We start from the raw sequence: 21,481 nt of genomic DNA on the forward strand, positions 1-21,481 counted from the left end.
CAGCAGTGGGGTGGGAGGAATACCCTGGGCAGAGAAAATAGTCTGATTCCTTGTGTCAAAACAACCAGTCTAATGCATTTGGGAGTGACAATTTGGCATTACCTGAGGATAAAATGGAAAGAAGGTGGGTTAGTTGGGAACGTGGTTAGAGAGGTACATGGAAATTATTCATACAAATTGCGTAGATACATTTTCTCATACAATAGTTCACTTATCTAAAGGTTTTAACATAAAATAGTATCTTTAAATTATGGAAGGAAAATCGTGAATCAGCATGACAGATGGAAGAATTGCACATGAAAAGTAAAGATTGGAGGCTGTGGGGACAACCAAGATCAGATTTAACCTCAGCCTCCTAGTGAATTAGTTTCATTGTGAGGAGTCACTCAACTTCAAGCACATTTCAGGTAAATTTTTACCTAGATTGACTAGTACTTGAATGAGTCCCTGTCACATTCTATTTTCTGTCTCTAAATACCAATACTGATTATATTCTCTGGTGTCTTGACTCTTTTCCACAAGGACTATTCCAACCTTATCAACTGTGATGCTGAAACTGCATTTATTTTCTGTTTTCTGCTCCTTCTTCACCTGACAGATTCCCAAAGGATGTATTATGCTCCTTAAGTAACTGTCTAGCTCTCTGCCACAGAATTCAGTGACAGCTTTTTTAGGTAAGATGTTCTGAAAAAGTTGATGTGTTGAAATCTTTCGCTGTTTGTGTAAGTGTTGGCGATGGCTGATCTATCAACACGCTCATCGAACGTTTCATACGGTACTAACATTGCAGAGTGCTTCTCCATGTCTTACATGTCTTTTTGCATAAATATTTCCAAAACACAGAGATCATAAGCACAGCTAAAAGTCCCTAAGTAATACTCACAAGGACTTCTAAGGATATCACAGACTTGCTTCTGAGTTGAAGAAGTGTAACTTACAATGCACCTCCTGGCAACAAAAATTTCTTGATGCGAGGGCCACTCGGAGATTATTATAATGCTCATAAAAATTTCACATTTCTCAGGAGTTTAGCATTTCTATTTAGTGATGAAGTTTTTCTGATCCTCTTTGAAAGTAAGATAGATTTTTATTTCTTTGACTTATTCAGCCAAACCTGCCTGAAAGTCAAGGGATGTGGTATATTTGGCCGTGTGATACGTTTCTGAAATTGTAATTTGAAAATAGAATTTGATGTGTGAATGTATATAAATACATAATCAGTATTAATTGTTATTAAAGTAAAGAAATATCAATCCATAGAAGTACGTGGCCTGTAAATCCACCCTTAAAAGAATAAAGGTAGACCTGATGTCATCTTTCAATGGGCCTAAATCTAGTTGCTATTCTCTCTCTAAGTCTGCATATGGTCCTTTTAGGACTGTCTTCCTGAAAACCCACTGAGAGGTAAGTCAAGTTTGTGTAGAAAGATGTGTGTGTCCCCTGTGCACACTCTGATTGTCTCCTTCAACTGAAATGCTCTCCTTTATGCAGGTGCTACTGTGCCTCATGGAAATCCTAAGCTTACATCCCTTAATTGAACTCTACCCTAATAATAAAGCAGCCTTAATTAATCCTCCTATTCTCTAAGAATTTACAATTGTAGTTTGTGATATATAGCTCAGCACTTCATTGTATGTTTTACAATATTCACTGATTACTTATAGGTGTTAGTCTTATCTCTGCAGTGACACTGTAAAGTTCTCTGTGACTCTCATAGAGTCGAATGGAAGAAATCACTAGCAATTCACATTGGTACATTTCAACAAGTGTTCCATGTTCCAGAAGGACCATTCATTTATGAATTCACTCAATAAATATTTATTGAGCTCCTGCAATGTGCCATATCCTGTTTTAGGCCATAGAGAAACACCAGTAACCAAAACACAACAAAATTGGGGCATCACTGAATTTTACTTCTAGTGAGAGGAGTCCAGATAATGCATAAATGATTTAAATATATAGTATGTCAGTTTCTCATAAATGTTATTAAAGTAATAAAACAGAAAAGGGAAATGGAGTCTACTTCTAGTGGATAATAACAGCAGGATCTTAATGTTAAACAAGATGGTCCAGGAACATCATATTTACATATGATTAAGAGATTTTTCTAGTGTCCTTAACAAAACAGATTACATTAAGATCCTTATTTACCTAAAATGTCAAGCCAGTCTTACCTAACATTTTTGTTTAGGTTGTCTAAATTAATTTTTACTTTCTTTTTTCAAAGAGCTTTACTGAGGTATAACGGATACACAAAGAACTGTACATATTTAATGGATACCATTTGATGAGTCTGGACATAGGTAAACACCAATGATACCATTGCCCCATGAAGATAATAGACATACCCAGCATATCATACTTTTGACATGAAGTACATTGCCTGAAATAAACAAAGCAACACACACACACACACACAGAGTAACTGACTAGCTTAAAGATGGAGGAGTCATGTTTTATATCCTCACAGTGCCCAGACATAATCTTTTTAGACTGATGCTTGCTTTATTCTAATAACAGGGAGAGTGAAGGTCATTTGGAAGGAAATGAGGATTTAATGAATGTATGAGGGCACAGAAGACTCCCACAAACATTGGAAGGAAAACATAATCAAGATGAACATCAATATCATCAACAGCATCCACACAATCATCAGAAATACAACTTTGTCCAGAAATACAGCAAATTCTACTGAGCATCTATTATTGATCAGTCACTGCTCTTTACAGTTGAGATACATCGGTGACCAAAATGGAGAAAAATCACTACCATCACATGATGGAGTTTACATTCTAGGCCAGGAGAAGATAGACAATAACCATAGTAAATAAGTAAATTCTACAATATCAAGAAGATCGTCAGTGCTATGGGAAAAAACGGAACAGCAAGGGAAATTGGGAGTTCACTTTCAAGTAGGGTGACCAGATAGGCTTCATTGAGCAGGTGATATTTGAGACATATTGGAAAAACTTTTAATCTGAGAGTGAGGAAAATAAACAGCATAAAGACACTAAAATATTCTACAAAAAAGTAAAGTACATATCTGAATGTAGAGGGAAATAAGGACTGAGTGAGTCACGCACATTAGTAAGAGGAGGGCAGAGAGGTTTTCTGTTTTTGACTTGTAATTTAGGATTTAACTTTGCAATAAAAGTAGCAGAGTTGCAGCAAAATCAAAGAAAAAGTGTTATATTATATCATTTGCTAAGAGAAAACATTAAAGCACATTTTCAGGAAAAAATTCAAGTTATTTAGAGATGAGATGAGAATCTTACCATTTTTACTGATGTCGAGTTCTTTAAGATTAACTAAACTAGCAATAGTGGTTGGCAGATTTGAAAGGTCATTATCAGGAATACTTAGTTTTCGTAGAGCTTGACAGTTGAACAATTGCTGTAAAAGAAAATAATGATTAATTAGATCCCAATTTGGTTAAGTCCATTCATACATAAACTCTGTAACAAAATTCAATTCACCATCTTTATAAATGTGGTAGTAGAAGGGCCAGCCACAGAAGTCTCAACTGCTCCCACAGCCATCCTCTCCATTGTTTTCAGACTGTTTCCACATTCCATCCCCATGTCAGTGCCTCGCTCTTCTCTGCTACCCAGATTCAAAACCCAAGATACTCTTTTATTTTCTCTTCTGTTTACCATTAATGTTCAGTTTGCCACTGATCCTACTGACTTTTTTTGGAAATAATTTCTGGAATTGTCTCTTTCTATTTCCACAGCTACCAGGATTACCTCAATCCTCTTTTTCTGCAACCACCTATTGCTTCCATTTAATCACATTGAGCAGTTGTTTAAATGACACGCAAAAATCGCAATACATTTGAATACAGGAGCTCACATTTCCTTGTGTGCTCCCATACTGCTTCATAAATACCTAGAAAATGAAACATTTAACCTCTGATATTTGGTGAAAAAAATCCCTAGAGTTTGGTTCATTTCTGCCCTCAGTCCAAAGTAGTAGGTGGGGAAGAGTTACATATTAAAGCAATGGTTCTCAAATCCAGCATGGTTTTAGTCACTGGTGGCTAGAGGTGCTTCTTCAGAATGTGGGTTCTTGGGCTCTACCCAAAGTACTGTTACATTGGGTCTGGGACGGGGGTCATAAATCTGTATTTCTAACAAGCACTCTAGTGATCTGGTTATTCTGATTTAGGTGTTGCCGTACCATATTTTAGAAAACAATGTTAGATTTTTTAGCTCTGTCCATTTCATCTTGGCTACTCAAGATATGAACAGCTGGCACAGAATTTTTGATTCATTTCTGGAAGAATTATCTTAATGATAATCTTCTGTTTGACATTTCTAATTCTGTTTTGCTGAATTTCCATAGACGAAGTCTCTGGTATCCATGACTATGCAGTTGGCCCACAGCACACTTAACTGCTGCTTGTTCTTACATATAATTCGCTATTTATAGGCAAAAACAATGTAGTGCATATTTGTTATTTCTTAATTCATTAGCTTTTTAAAAAATAGATTGTGCCAGTTGTTACTTAAGACAAAGTAAACAGTTTCTTGCTTTTGGATAGTCATTTTCACTCCTTACAAAGATTATTTGCAACACATTATGCAGTGCTAGAATTTCAACAGGCTATACAGAAATGTTGCTACTTCTTTTTATAAGATCTAAAAAAGAGAACTTTGATGGATAGTTTCCACTAACTACTAATTTTCGCTTTAAAAAAATAGAAAAACAGATGTTTACATTCATGGTAAAAGTTAATTTAAGTTTTTGTCCAGTCTCTATCATTCTGTTGAGACCACTACTTCCACATGTAATGTGACTTGCTACACAGATTCATAGATTTTAAAAAATAAATTACCTCATGACAGATGTTGGTAAGATCTGCTAAATACTCTTTAGTCTGATTACTATAACCACTTATGCAGAATTCAGACAAATGATTTTCAAAACAGAGGGTTGGTGTGGTTTTTTTGGTAAATTCAGTCACATTATCTCAACTAAATTCAATTTCTCTCGAGAATTAGTAGAGGCCCCTATTCTTCTCCAAATTTAAATGAAGCCACATCAGGAACAAAAGATGTGGAAACTCTGGAACACCCTATTACATATAGAATCCAATACCGGTCTAGTATGGAGACTAAGAGTGTGGCATTTGGAATCAGACTGATGTGGGTTCAATCCCCACTCATCTACTCACTAGCTGTGTGATCTTGGGCAAGTTACCTAACATCTCTAAACCCTATCAATGTCCTCATCTATAAAATGGGAACAATAACATTACCTAACTTGAAATGAGTTATTATATTTCATCAATTCCAAGTCCTGCATTTTTTCACATATTAACATCTTTGATACTTGAGAAGCATCTTACAATCAAGAAACAGTTATAATTTTTAAGGAGTGTTTCTTTCTTATTGGTACTACAATAATGGTGTGTCTTATAATCAGTGGCCTTGGATTTGATGAAATAAATTACCTGTAAAAATGTAAAACTGTGATGGCACATAATAAGAACTTGATAACTGCTAGCTGTTATTAATATTTATATGCACAGACAGAGAGGCACACCCATATAATAATCTACTTCTTATTTTTCTAGATGATGAAGTCTTTGAGGGGAGGAGTCACGTCTGACCCATCTTGATGTCAACCTGCTCCACCTTTGTATGTGTATACCAAAGTGACATGTACAGTGTATGCTGAATAAATACCTTTGAAAATATACTTAAATAAATAAAGAAAAAATGAGGAGAGTGCTCAGTTCCAGCTGAGAGTGGTATTTCACTGGGTTGGAAGTTTCAGATAGGTAAACAATCTCAGTGGAATCTAAATTTCATAAACAAAGCAGTGAACTTTTGAATATGAGTCATGATGTCTATAAATTGGCAAATAAATTAAGAAGGCATTTTAATGATTCTTTCAAGATTCAAGCTTTGAATGAAAATGAAGTGAAAGATGACTATGAAATAGCTGTAATTCTTCAATATAGTATAAAACAGCAAATATAATTAATAGCTAATTAGAGTAAGACTTGTAATGGTTATGATTATCCTGCCTTTCATTTGCTAATGATATTTCACATTTCAAAAACAATAAAACCATTTTGAGTGTTAAAACATTTGCGTTCTAAAGTGTTCTTTTTCTTGGGCTAAGGAAGCAATTTAACTCTGACAGAAATTGGTTTGAGAGGAGTATGCAATTTAAATTACTGACTCCAAAAAGTAATAGCTAGGTGTTTTCTAAGAGATCTGATACAAAAGAGAAAGGCCTGAGTGTTGAAAATAAAAACATATTTGGGGCCAAAAGTGTATATTCTAAAAGGCATTATTCTCTCAATCATGGAAAACCATTAATTGATCCCTGCTATGAACCAGACACTGGGCCAAGTGCAAGGGACACAAAGTGAATAAGACACAGCCACTGAGCTCATTGTTTACAATTTAACATTTAGACAACAAATTAAATACATTGTGAAAAAACTATGCCAAGGTAAACATCGGGTGTGATGAAAACATACAGTAGGATGTCTGTGGATAATGGTGGTGGGGTTGACTCATGAAAGTATTCCTGAAAGAGGTGATAAAGAAATGGATCACTCAAGAGTCAGCACAAGTTAGCCAGATGAAGACTAAAGAGGCATAAGGTTGCACCTCTCTTGTAGTATCTAAAGATACTCCCAATTCAAAGAACGTGTAACTCAAACTAGTTTCAGATATTTGATAGCGTAGGGAGAGTTATATCTTGGAGTGAAAGCTCTGAGTCTACAATATCTACGTGCATTTAAAATACATTTATTGAATACTTATTACATGCTATGGTCTATGTTCAGCACTGAAGATAAAGACATGAAAAGATATCACCAATCTCTGTTTTCAGCTGAATGGTAGACTAAACATTCAAAGAAAAATCTTTTGGCACAGCAAAACTACACAAGCACACACACAGTCCTTTTAAGGCATAATTGAGCTCTGGTTGTACAGTACAGGAATTCCTCAAATTCCAGAATAACAAGAAAATATGAACACATAGAGTTAAGTGGATCTGCATTTAGCTTTTGCTCTGGTGGCATCTGTTGGTCCCTGGTGGCTGAAGGCTGAGGTTTTTTTGCAAGAAGGACGGAAGACTGCTTGGGGTCTGAATAGACTGAGGGACTGACTTAGAGACCATGCCATATGGATCTGAGGTCTCCTAAGGGGGATACTCTCAGTTAGTGAACTAGAAAAATTGAGTCCTGCAAAGGGAGTCAGTGGGGAATGCATGCCTTTCTCACTTTTGAGTCTAAGTGAGAAGAAAGACAGAAAAAAAGGAAGGAAAAGAAAGAAAAAAAGAGAGGGACAGAAGGAGGAAGAAAAGAAAAAGGAAAGAGAGAGAAAGAGGAGCAAAAGAAGGAAAAAAGAGGAAATATAAAGAAGAAAGAAATAGAAAAGGAAAGAAGGAAGAAAGGAGTGGGGAAGAAGGGAATGCAGGGAGGGAGGGAAGGAAAGGAAAAAGCAAGGAAAAGGGAGAAATAAAAAGACACAGAAAGAAAAAAGAAAATCAGTCTTCTAAGGATACCAACCAGAAGCCTAACTTACCCTGAGTTAGGGACTGGAAATCACAGTATCTAGGAGGCTCCCTACAACCCAATCTGGAGCTACAGGTGGCCCTGTGTTAGAATTGCCCACAAGTGCCTGGTAGAAGTAAACACAAATCTCCTCTGAAGGAATGAGCTTTAAATTCAGGTCTCAAAGAATTCCCACAGATAAAATTCCAAGAAACAAGGAATCATCCAAAAAAACCAAAAAAATAACTAAATGGTGATTAAATAATCGACCTGAATGAGATGTTGCAGAAAAACAATCTTGCCTGTAAACGATGGAAATACTAGAATTATAAAACACAAAACGCAAAATAAATGCATTTAATATATTTAAAGAAATAAAAGTGGGATCTGAAAGCATGATGATAAAGCAAGAGATTATCAAAGAGAGCTCAGTGGATCAGGAGATTAAACATTGGTGGAGAAACTAATAGCGAATTACACGTTAAGAAGTCACCTGAACGTAGCGTGAAAGACAAAGAGATGAAAAATAGAAAAGACAGGTTACATGATATGAAGGGCAGAGTAAGAAGATCTTTTTGAAATTCTAGGGAAATTTAGTAGAGAAAAAGAGAATGAGGTGGCTGAGGAATCCAGAATCATCGAGACACATCTTCAGACTGAGGAAGCTCAACAAATTCTAAACAGAATAAATGAAAAGAAGCCTACATCTACACTTCTAGGAAATTGCAGAGTATCAAAGGCAGTAGATCTGCAAGAACGAATAGCAATAAAGTTAAATTTTTTAAAAAAGGAAAATACGTGGCTGACGCTAAACAAACATTGGGTATATAAAACAATAACAAAATGTCTGTGTGGGATTAAAAAATCAACGTAGGTCAAAACTGTATGGGAGTGGCATAAAAATAGACATATAGATCAATGGAACAGAATTGAGAGCCAAGAAATAAACCCACTCATATATGGTCAAACTAATACTTGACAAGGGGGCCAAAAAATGCAATGGGGAAAGGACGGTCTCTTCAACCAATAGTGATAGGAAAACTGGATGATCACATGCAAAAGAACAAAATTGGATCCCTGTAGTATATCACTCACAAAAATTAACTCTAAATGTATTAAAACCTTAAATGTAAGACCTGAAACTGTAGAACTACTGGAAGAAAACATAGGGAAAAAGCTCTTTGACACTGGTCTCGGCAAAGTATTTTTTGGATATCACACAGAGGTTGGAGGGTGGGTGAAATGGGTGAAGGGGGTCAGCTGTATGGTGATGGATGGTAACTAGACTTTTGGTGGTGATCACTTTGTAATGTAGACAGATGGTGAATTATAATGTTGTATACCTGAAGCTTATATAATGTTATATACCAATTTTACTTCAGTTAAAAAAAAAGTGCAAGTAAAATTAGAGTGGGACTACATCAAACTAAAATGTTTGTGCACAGCAAAATAAACAATCAGCCAAATGAAAGGCAACCTATGGACTGGGAGAAAATATTTGCAAACCATCAAAATATACAAAGGTATATTTGGATTAATATCCAAAACATATCCAAAACACACTAATATCCAAAATATATAAAAAGAATAGCAAAAAAAAATCTGATTAAAAAATGGGCAAAAGACTTGAACAGACAGTTTTCCAAAAAAGACATACAAATGGCCACGAAATGATGCTTGACATCGCTAACATACAGGGAAACGCAAATCAAAATCACAATGAGGTATCACTTCACATCTGTTAGAATGGGTGTTATAAAAAAAAGCCCAAACAAACAAGAAACAACAAGTTGTTGGCAAGGCTGTAGAGAAAAGAGAACCCTTGTGAACTGTTGGTGGGAATGTAAATTGGTATAGCCAATATGAAAAACACTGTAGAGGTTCCTCAAAAATTAAAAATAGAACTACCATACGATCTAGCACTTCCACTTCTGGGTGTATTTCCGCAGGAAGTGAAAACACCATCTCAGAGAGATAGCTGCACCCTCACGTTCATTGCAGCATCATTCACAATAGCGAAGACATGGAAACCACGTTAAGTGTCCATCAGATCAAGATGAGTCGTATACATATAATTCAATATTATTCATCCATAAAAAAGAAGGAAATGCTGCCTTTTGCAACAACATGGATGGATGTTGAGTGCATTATGCTAAACGAAATGTCAGACAGAGAAAGACAAACACTGTGTGATCTCACTTAGACGTGAAATCTAAAAAAGCCAAACTCTTAGAGACAGAGAGTAGAATGGTGGTTGTCAGGAGCTGAGGGGTGGAGAAAATGGGAAGATGTTGGTTAGAGGGTATAAATTCCCAGCTCTAGGATAAATATGATCTGGGGCTCTAATGCACAGCATGGTGACTACAGCAATCAATACTATATTACATACTTGACAGTTTTTATGAAAGTAGGTCTTAACTGTTATCACCACACACACACACACACAAATCATAATTATGTGAAGGGATGGAGATCTGGTACCCTATTGGTACCTTCTTATCTTATTGTAGTAATTGTTTTGCAATATATACTTTTATTTAATCATCATACTGTACACCTTAAACTTACATATATGTCAATAATATCTCAATAAAGTTGGGAAAAATAAATGTAGAACTAAAATTCTGAACAACAAAGGCATATGTATCAGGAAAAAGATAATAAGATTCAAAACATTCTCAGAATTTTGCATTGTTTGAGAGGAGGTTAAACATACTGATTACCTTTAAAATTGAATATACATGTTAAAATTTCTAGAATAACAACTAAAGAAATAGAAGTAAGATGTATAATTTCCTAGTGGGTAGAGGCAAAGTACATGGAGTGAGAGAAAGAGAAAAGAAAAGATCTTTAATAAATATAATGGAAAACAAGTAAATATTTAGAAGAAGCAACACGGATAAAAATAGAGTGGAACAGATTAATGCAAATATACCAAAAGGTGCTATCAGTAAACATGGATTAATCTTTCCAGTTAAAAAACAAAGACTGTCAGAGTGGATTCAAACAACAAACAATCAAATTTTATCCTTTTGCCAGTGATACACCTGAAACTTGATGGAAAAATCCTGACACTGGCAAAACTAACCAAAAGAAAGTTTATGCAGCAACATTGATTTAAAATAAAATGCATTACTAGAGAGAGAATGACTATATGTTAATAAACACTTCAGCTCACCAGGAATATATAAGTCTGACTTGTATGCATCTAGTATCACAACTTTAAAACATTTTTTAAAAGTTAGACATATCTACAAGGAGATATTACAAACATACTATCCTAACAGGGTATTTTAACACATAGCTCTCAATGACTAATTAAAGACAGACGAAAAGAGAAGAAAAGCTATAGAAGAACTGGTAGACACTAGCTTGTTGTAGTGGACACATACAGAACACTGAACTCAACTACTATTGAATACTTTTTAAAAAGCATATATGAAAAATTTGCAATTAACCAAATACTAGACGTAAAGGAAGTCTCAACAAACTTCAAAGAATTGGTAATAAAAAGACCAAATTCTTGGGCCATAATGCAATTAAGCTATAAATTAATAACCAAAAGATAACTTTAAAAGCTTTTATATTTGGATATATATAAAGTTAAATTTATTACTCATAGGTCAAAGAAGAAATCATACTGGAAATTACAAAATATAAGCAAATGACAATAAAATATTATACTTTAAAAATGGCAGGCTATAGCTGGAGTAACTGGGAGTAAATTGTAGCCTGAAATGCTTACATTAGAAAAGATAAAGTGGTGAAAATGCATGAGTTAAGCACGCAGCTTAAGAAGACAGAAAAAAGACAGCAGAATGTAGAAAGGAAGGTACAGTAAAGAAAAAGTCCCTCACAACTCACGGCAGTCTGGGAGGTGGGGACGACAGAGGTTCGGAAACAAGCACCAGACTGGAGCTCCTCAAGCAGAGGAACCATGGATTTTGCGGGTCATTGTACGTATCTTATGATTGTTTTTGTCGTTTTGAATTTTTTATTATAAAATTTACGTACACAAGAGTGTATACAATATGTTTGCTGTTTTAAAATTATGATACTAAAACAAAGACCCATATTCTTCAATCCAGCTTTAGGAAGCTACTTTAAGCCCCTCCCAATCACCTCCCTTTGTCTCCTATTTGACCATTGAGAGACAACCAATCTCTTGAATTTCATTTTACTCGTTTCCTCATTTTCCTTTGTACTTTTACCACAGGTATAGCAATCCTAAAAATTTATATTGTTTAGATCTGTCTATCTTTATACAAATAGAGTAATACTGCATGCTTTCTTCTGCAACTTGACTTTTTCTTCAATATTATGTTAACATTATTCCATGTTGATGTTTATAATCTATGCATTCATTTTTACTACTTTATGATTCATATAACACAATTTTGTTATATATTCTGCTGTCCATAGACTTTTGGGTTGTTTACAATTTTTTCTAACATGAAAATTACTGCTAAGAATTTTCTTATATACTCTGCACGTACACAAAAGTTTCTGTGAGGAGGTAGGCAAATGTTCAAATTATCTAAGTAATAGAAATTTTTTTCCAATGAGATTGTAACAATTTAAATTCCCACAGAAATAAGAATTCTTATTTTTTCATACTGTTACCAAAATTTGATATTTTCGGACTATTTAATTTTTTTCAATCTATGGTGTGTCAAATGGTAACACATTTTACCTAATTGCTAACAAAACTGAATGTCCTTTCTTGTTTTATTTATTTCAATTAGTTCATCGCATGTTCTGGATACCAATTCTTTGACAGTTCTCTCAATAGATGGCTCATTTTTCCATTCTTTTAATGCTAGGTTTTGATGAAAAGTCATTTACAGTGGTCAGATTTATCTCTCAGTTTTCATACGCGAAAATGGTCTCTGATTTTTTTTTTCTCCTAAAAGTTTCACTGCTTTGATTTGACTCATTGGGACTTTATTTCTGAGAATGATGTGAAGTAAGGATCCACGCTTTTCCTTACAGGTGACCAGTTGTTCTAACACCATTTAAAAATAGTCCATTATTCCTCCACTGATTTGCAAGACAAGTTCTGTTGTGTATCTGATTTCCACATAAATGTGGCTCCGTCTCTGGATTTTCTATTTCTTGTCCACTGTTCTATTTGTCTCTCTCTCATTCCAGCAGGGTCATCAGAGCTCTGTGACTGTTCTCTGTGCTTGTGCTAGAGAAGAATGGGGAAGGAATATGAGAGAACCTCTGGAGAAGGAAGAAGCAGTTGATCCTGGCTTTGAGAGAGGGGTAGTTCTGTGAGCAGAGGGTGGGGTGTGGAGGTGGGGGTAGTTTGGGAAGAGCAGGGCGGTTGGTGCAGGAAGCTGTACTAGGAGGAAAGGCTCAGAGGCATATTAGGAACAGTAAAAAATTAAAAGTGGCTATATTCTAAATTTTGTTGAGGGGAATACGAAATGAAAGTTTTAGCCAGAATGTGAAAGGGTATAAGAGTCAGGACTTTATCCTATAGGAGGAGTCTGAATGGTGATTTTTAATCATTTTTGAGTCAACATCATAGATGCTATCTCTATCAAAACACATACACACACATGCACACACACGCATTTGCATTCAATTTCAAGAAACTTACAAATCACCAGAAGCACATGCATGGATCTGTGGACAAAGGTAAGGACCTCTGTCATAGGCCATGACTTATTACTCCTAAAAAAGTAAGTGCAATCAGGTCCATCTTCTGCTCATACTTTTCCAATGGCTCTTTGCTCTCTTTAGGACAAAGTCCAAATTCCTTGACATGGCTTTCAACGCCTTCACCTCTCCAGTTTCTCATCTTGTCATTCCCCTGTCCCTTGTCTTTTCCTCATAACTTCCCCTCTACTGTCCTGCATTACTACATCTCCAGCCACACTCAGCAGCTGCCAGTTTCTGCGTCTACTGTGCTCTGCTTTGCCATTGCAAATGCCAGTTCTCCAGCTGAAGCTTTTCTCCACTCCACCCTACCCCAACTCCCCTCTACCTTCTCCTTCAAGCCCAGGCCTTTCTATCTTTCAGGTCACAGTTTAAGACCGGTTTACATGCTCCACCTGTGTACTTTCATAACATTCTCTAATTATCCCTATGGAAGCCTGGATGCTCCTGTTTGGGGATTATTTGATTGTAAGCTTCTCTAGTTCCTGCAGCATCTGCAGCCTACATTGCAATTATACATTGTTCTTTCTCAGTAAATAGTTGTTCTTTCATGAATATTCTTATGCAGAGAAATGGCAAATAACAAGACAGACCATTTCTTGAGTGCCTATTATATAGGTGCAAGGCACTAAACTATATTGTAAAATATATTATCTCTACTTCTCACAAGAATATTGCAAGGTAAGTATCATTATCCCTACTTTGCAGATGAGAAAACTCAGGAGGTTAGCTTTTACAAGGTCATACACCCAGGAAGTGCCAGAGCCAGCAATTCAAATTGAGTTTTGTCTGGTACAAAGCCATTTCTGCCGCAGAACCCTGCTCCCTCTGCGCTGTCAGATCTGTGCTTTGGAAAGATAACAGTGACAACTGACAATGTTTGGCAGCTGCCTGGGAGTAGAGAGTGAAAGAGACAGAGGGAACCTTGAGCCCATCATAATGGTCCTAGGGGGATTAGGGAAAACGACTCAGACTCATGACTATCTATTGAAAGCAAGGACCTAAATTCGAGTAAACGTGAGTATATGTTACAGCACTTTGCTAACCCTGAAGTGCCCCATAAATGCAAACTATTATCATTTGGGTTAGCAGCTTATTATCAACTTTATACTCAGGGTAGGAAAATTCAGGACACAATAAATGTCATCAATGTGAATGATACAGTTCCTTAGAAAAAATAAGAAATAAGCTGTTTATTTTTCCACCACGAAGAAAAAAGTGTTAGTTGCTTTTGAATTTGAAAAAGATAAGCCCTTTTCCTGCAAAGTTTCATATAAGATCATAAATATTCAGTGAGAGGGTAATTGATGCCATATGTTGGCACAAGTGGATCCCACCAGGGAAAGGACTGATTGTCTAATGAGTTGGCATCACTGAATCGTTGGTTTCTTAGAAGTTCTTCCTCTGAATCCCTTTAAAAGTATTCAGGCTGCCGCATTTCCAAGTTCATTTGAAAGCTGTTTCAAAGAACTAATAATTTTGTGCGCATTATAATAAAATGTTTTAAAATTCTTTAGTTTAATACATGTTAATAATTATCTTTAGTTAGAAAAGAGCCAGCTCAAAAATAACAGAGTAAAAAATAGTTTTATATATCCATTTGGTAAAATTGTAAGCTTCTAATTATGACATTCATTTACTTTTTCCTTCCTTCTTTCCTCCCTTCCTCCCTGCCTCCCTCTCTCTCTCCCTTTCTTCCTTCTTTCCTTTCTTTCTTCCGTCCTTCCTCTCTTCCCTCTCTCCTTCCTTTCTTCCTTTCTCCTTCACTTCCTCCCTCACTGCTCGTATTCAGGGAGGACCTCCTGAGCATCTGTTCAGTGACAGAGACAGTGCCAAGACCCAAAGGTGAGCACAAAGTTTCCTCTGCCTCAAGCCCGCAGTCAACTAGTGGTTATAAATACAGAAAAAAATAAAACGCAATGGACAAATACTAAATTAATGCTATAAAAGAGAGAGGGCTTTGCTTTGCAAAGTGCTTTTTACTCCAAAAGGAACATTCCTAGACCTTGTCCTTAACCTAGATTATTTGGATGTGTGGATTTGCGTGCCTTTCAAACTATTCTATGCTGTTCCCTCACACTAACATCCACCCCTTAAGTGTTCATAAGCCAGGAAGTGACTGACTCAGATTTTTGTTTTTGGGAAACAACTGGCACCTGTGATCAGAAGCCTGCAGGTGGGCAATTAGAAAGCATCTAGGTGAAAAATAATGAGAGTCTTAGTTAAAGCAGGGAGGGTGTCAGGAAGGGTGAGGAGGGAGACGCTGGGAGGAGAAATCACTAAGATGATGCCGGTAGTATACGGGTAGAACGAAGGGAGGATGTCGTGGCCCAACAACACTTTAAGGTCTCCAGTAGTAGTGGAGCTGTGGGCTGGTGGGGAAGGTGTGGGGCTGGACAAGCGCAAGGAGCATCAAATAAGATTGCAGCTGTAGGAAAAGGAAACACTTATAATCCCTTCCAGTGCATTCTAGCAAGATTGAATGTGCTGCAGCGAAGAGCTCCTTTCCTCCTCGCAGAAAGATGGCAACTACAATAAATACCCACGCGTTTTATCCTAGAAAACAATAAATATCACTGCTGTTGTTTTTAAAATACAGATCTTTTCAGCAACAATTTGTACAAAGCCGTTGTTGAATCATTTCTCCCTTTGCAGCAGAAAAGTTATTTTAGCATTTGTCATCATCTTAGAAGGAAGGGAATTTATCTGTTTTATTGGAGTAACAGCTGTCAGTTTGAATATACAAGGCATAGCACCTTGCCATACCCATTTTACTTGATAACATTTGCATTTAAAAAATGTAAGTGAAAATGATCTTTAACTTACATATCCATGATTACTTTACTTGATGGTAGCAAGCTAATAACACAAAGAAAGAAAGAGGAAAAAGTGAAATCTGAACATAAAAGCACCACTTTAAATGTCCTTAATTTTGACCTAGCTTAACTGTTGTTAGGCATTTAGGGCAAATTCCTGAAATCTCTATAATACTTAAGACAAGTAATGTGTGCATGTGTGTGTGTGTGTGTGCGCGCGCAGGTGTGCCTTGGGGATTTTCTTTGTTGCTTTTTTAGTAACTACTAGTTGGTAAAAAGTTTTGGCTAATTGACGTTTATAAGTGTTGGCTTTGTCTATATAGAATAACCAATATGGTGTGTGAACAGTTGGATTGAATGCCATTAATTTAGACTTTCACATTAGTATAAGCTGATATATATATATACATATATATATACACACTATATATGTGTGTGTGTGTGTATATATATAAACTTAATACATATATAAGCTGATATATATATATATATACTATATATGTGTGTGTGTGTGTATATATATATATAAACTTAATACATATATTAAGTTTTTGCCTATCTATGCCTTGATCTAAACTTGAACTAAAAATCCAACGTGTGCCGACTAGCTCTGCCCAGGTCAGTGAACCAGAGGGCAGATGGCTCACAGTATAGCTGGAGTCTCTTTTCCACTTGTAGTCATAATGGAAAGATTATGAACTTTGGAATCAAACAGATCCAGATTTGAATTCTGGCTCCACCCTTAACTGGCCACATGCTATTGAACAAGTTCCATTCATTTTCTCTGAGGCTCAATTTACCATTTAAAAAGCCCAATTAGACTGTGTTCTAGTCTTATCTTTAACAACCCACTTCTGCCAAGCAGACTTCCCTGACCCCTCAGTAAAACAAGATTAGTTGTCTGTCGACTGTGGTTTCCTATAGTCTTGTGTACATATTTCTACAATCCACTTTGACAAAACCATACTATAATTACTTATGCAACAAATATTTAGTGAGATTCTAACTTTGGACCAAACATTGTGTTTCCTGTTAAAACAGAGATCAAAGAGACATAGTTCCATATTCTAGTGTCTTTCTTCTTCAACCCTATTTCCCTAGAATAAAGTAGGCATTCAACACATACGTGTGGCATGAATAACTACCATAGGTTTGGTAAGTGCAGTTGCAGAGCTGGAGGCACAGAGGAGAGTTCAATAACTGGGCCAGTGAGTGAAGAACAGAGGCTGTGGGAGGAGGCGACAACTGCATAGGAGGCAGAGGAAACAGCATGAGCTCAGAGGCAAGAAAATGTCTCATGTTTGAGGAATACTTTGTGTGAGAGCAGAAGTAAGCAACTGGAGAAGTAGGCTGTAGCCAGACAACGGAAGGCCTCAAACTAGCATCGCATGCTCTGTTGCATGGTCTTTTCCTGTAAGTAGAGACGAGACAGGGGACAGCCTTAACCTAAGCTGTGGCCTGGTCATATTTACATTTGGCTATATCACTGCTGGTTGTGTGAAGAATAAATTGGGGGAAAAAAAGTAGGTTTAAGACATTAACAATAAGGAAACTGTTCTGTTAGTCCACTAAGAGATGATTAGAGCCTGACAAAGTTTCTGTTCACAGGGTGGAGAGGGGGGATTAGATTTAAGAAATACTTAGCTGGTAAAATTGACAGAACTTGGCCACTGATTTGATGCAGAATGGGAGTAAGCAGGGAAAGTAAAGGATGGCAGCGTCCTGGCAGTGGGACTGAATGGATAGTCACCAACAGAGACAGAGAATATAGGACAGGAGACAGATTTCAAGGGGGGAAATTAGACTTATTCAGTGTGAATATTCAAGTAAATCCAGAAGCACATATAAACCTAAAGACAGAGAGGGCTGAGCTGGCAAAATAGATGTGTCAGTCTTCAGTGCAGTAGCTGAGAACATGAGAACGGATGAATGTGATCACCTAGAGAGAATGGGAAGACCAAGAAGCTCTCCCCGCCTCTCGCCTGATCCTGATGCTCTTCGTGTACAAGTCACAAATGAAACTTTATTGCCTCGTCTAATGGATGAACAAGTTTTTGCCTTACTTGGCCTCTCTATTCCATTTGACAAGGTCATCACTCCCTCCTTAGAACTCTCCACTCTCCTGGTTTCCGTGGCTGTTCTTCTAAAGAGAATTCTGACTTCTGTCTGCTAGCTCCCCAATGCCCTGCCCTGCTGGCCTTGAGAATTCGAACTTCTCTGCAGGCCGGGGGCAGTGCTTCACTGGCAATGACAGAAACAGCCATCATTAACTTTAACGAGTAAATTCATGTGGTATATTACAAGCTTTTATGTAGTCAGTTCTTAATTATTTAGAACAAAGAAAGAGAACCTTTATTCCTATTAAAGTCCCCTGACACAGAGAAAAGAGACAATTGAGAGCCATGGGAGTTAAATTCAACATAATTAACCTTTGTTGCCACCTCAAAAAAAGAGAACAAACCTTTAATTCATCTGCTTAAAATTTAAAGAAAACAGAAAACTTAACTCTCTAGGCAATAAATACCACACACACACACACACACACACACATATATACATACATGCCAGAATGAAAAATCCACAGCAAGGCCACACTGTTCCCAGGAAATCAAGAAGCAATAAAAAGGTTGTAAAGAGAGAGAATATTGGTATTTCCTCTAATCTCTGGTCAAGATTTAAATCATTTATTGCTGTTTTGGGTTCATTGCAGAAACAGCAAACACTCCCTTTGGATAGAAATGATAAATATCTCTAGAATTTGTTAAAAGTTAATTTTTATATAAATTTTGGGAGAATAGCTATCTGCAAAAGATTTTCTCTCTTTTTATATCACTGTTAACTTAAAAGAAAACTTCCTTTCCGTAAAGTGGGACTATCATTTCTCATTTTATAGAAAAAAGTCAACCTGTTGATGTTCCCTGTGGTATTGCAGCTCGTAACAATTGCCACAGTTTGTTGAAGATTTTACATTTTGCCACGTCCATACTCACACTTTATACATATTATGTTATTTAATCCATAATAATGAAGAAGAATTACCACACGGTCAGTAGATGACAAAAGCAAGGAGCAGGTAGGACGATTCTGCAAGGCAGATGTTATCTCCTAAACAGGGGAGAGACTGAGATGGAGAACCTTCCCATATCTGCTCAAATTCAAATCTGCCTGATGCTAAAGCCCTGGTGTTTTCTGCTACCCCGGCCATTGCATTCTGACTGCTCTTCCTCTAGTGGAATTTTGGCGCTGACCTTTGAAGTTAAATAAATACTAGCTAGTAGGCAAAAAGTGTGAGCTCACATTAGTCATATCTCCTGCTTCTCTCCTTCCCCATCATTGCTCAGCACCTGAGGAACTCTTCTTTTTCCCTGAAGTCTAGTTGAAGGTCTCTTAAACTTCTACCACGGTACGTCTAACAATGGAATACAGCAAACGTGATTGGTTATCTTTGAAATTCAGATGAATTTGCATTTGATTCCATAAGATATTCATGTTTCTCTCTTAGGCATCTTTTTAAATTAATGGCCATCCTAGAAAAATGTACCACATGTATCTTGGTTTTCTATACATCTATCCTCTAAATTTCTAGAGAAACTAGAGTGTAATTTCTCATAGAATATATTGCTCTACTCTGGAGAAATAATCCTTCATCAATTCCCCAAAAGGCTGATTTCATTCCACAAGTGAGTCCAAACTGCTGCATTGGTAGAATGCTCTCTCCAGTTTGGAACCACTTCACATACTAAGGAGGGAGTCAAGGAAATAATAACATTAAAACATGCAAGAATCAGTTAACAGCTATTATGAGAACTAGCGAAGAGAAGAGATAGCAGATACTGACTCATCTTAATCAACGTACATTTTTACTTTGGATCTCATTTAATTTGCTCACTTTATAATTTACTTGAGCATTGGAGATTTACGTTTATCATCGTGTCTTACGGGTCATTTTCCAACGGAACTACCGTAACACAGTCAGATTTGGTGATTCGCCTCTGGTGAATCCTCTTCCAGCTCCATTTTCTCTCTCTTTTTATTTTTTTTAAATTACTTTTTATTTTTGTAGAAGCATTATATCAGTTCTTTGCCCTCACCTTTGCATCCCACAATCCCTCTTCTAGAGGCAGTTGTTTTCGGTTTTTTGAGCTATTAATTTTTTGTATTTTCTTCTTCATTTTGAGAGAATACACATGTATTTCTACCTCTTGTTTTACCAGTTGTAGATACTGCCTATTTATTTCATATTATGGCAGTTGAAAAATCAAATCACTTCTCACTACCACAGCCACTTTCTTTTTCTTCATCTTCCCAATATACTTATATCTAATTTTTTTGTTAAATCAGTAGTTAATGCTGATATTAATAATGTTTATTTGCACACTGTGTTTTTACTCCTAAGTTTTTTTCTGAAGTTGCTTCATTTTTTATTTGCTTGGTTTTCTATGTACCTATTCTTAATTTTTTCAAATGTTCAAACAGCTTTGTCAAATGACCAACAGTTATATTTCCAAATGCTAAAGCCATCAGAAAAATTGCTGGATCCACATTTTATTCTGGAGGAACTCACTCCTCCGCCTGTGCAGCCAGCTCCAGTCTGGGCAGATTGTTCTCTCAGTGTGATGCACATTTGCCTTCCCTGGATATTCACTTGATACTCCCCTACACTACTCCTGGATTCTATACCTTCTTGTCTTTGGTTTACTCCCACATCCTCTAGTAGAAACCTGGGAGTCACCTGTGACTCATTTTGCTCCTTCCCCCAAAATCAAGATATCAAACATATGACCAAATCCAGCAAATTTTGCCTCCCCAAAGCCTCTCCAATCTGTGCCCTTTGTTCCATCCTCAGGGTCACTACCCTGGGCCAGGCCATCATCACCTCTCACAGATTTCTACAAGCATTACCTAACTGGTGTCCTTGTCTTTGGGTTTACTCTTTTATGTCTATTCTTAGTGCAGCTAAAACTATCTTCCTAAAATACGTATCTGATCTTGCTGCTACTGGATAAACCCTTAAGCAAATTTCCATAGATTATAGATAAAATTCAAATTCCCTATCTTAGCATAGAAGGCTTTTATATTTTCTCCAGCTGCGTTTCTCCCATTGTCTCTCTTGCAGTATGTATTTAAGCAATATTTAACTTCTTTCAGTTTCTGCAATATGCCTCATTTGCGCTTTCTCTGGAAACACTGCTCGCTCCTCTTCTAGTGAACACTTACTCATCCTTAAGTCTTAGTTGCAAGGGCATTCCTCAGAAAGGATGCTCCAGTGAATGTTTCCAAAACGCTGAGTGCTTCCCCACCCATCATAATAGACAACATACTTGACACAATTCTTATTTAAATGTCTGTCTTTTCTTCTAAGGAGTATTAAGTCTGTTCAATTGCTATTTTCCCAGAGACTAGTAAAGTATCTAGCCTATAGTAGATACTCAATTAGTTTTTCCTGAAAAAATTAATGAATATTCATATTAGCTTG

At 36.6% G+C, this 21,481-nt stretch overlaps 1 protein-coding gene across 9 annotated transcripts in view; it reads right to left on the minus strand.

Annotated features, from left to right (window-relative positions):
• Positions 1-21,481, minus strand: part of LRRC7 (leucine rich repeat containing 7) — a 491,842-nt gene that overhangs the window by 257,320 nt on the left and 213,041 nt on the right. For all 9 annotated transcript variants that reach the window (XM_070268846.1, XM_070268842.1, XM_070268844.1 and 6 more), the window contains one exon: positions 3,276-3,393. In XM_070268846.1, coding sequence (XP_070124947.1) covers positions 3,276-3,393 — 118 coding nt within the window. The remainder of the gene's footprint in view (positions 1-3,275; positions 3,394-21,481) is intronic.

The sequence above is a fragment of the Equus caballus genome, chromosome 5, assembly GCF_041296265.1.
Source record: "Equus caballus isolate H_3958 breed thoroughbred chromosome 5, TB-T2T, whole genome shotgun sequence".
Classification (NCBI taxonomy): domain Eukaryota; kingdom Metazoa; phylum Chordata; class Mammalia; order Perissodactyla; family Equidae; genus Equus; species Equus caballus.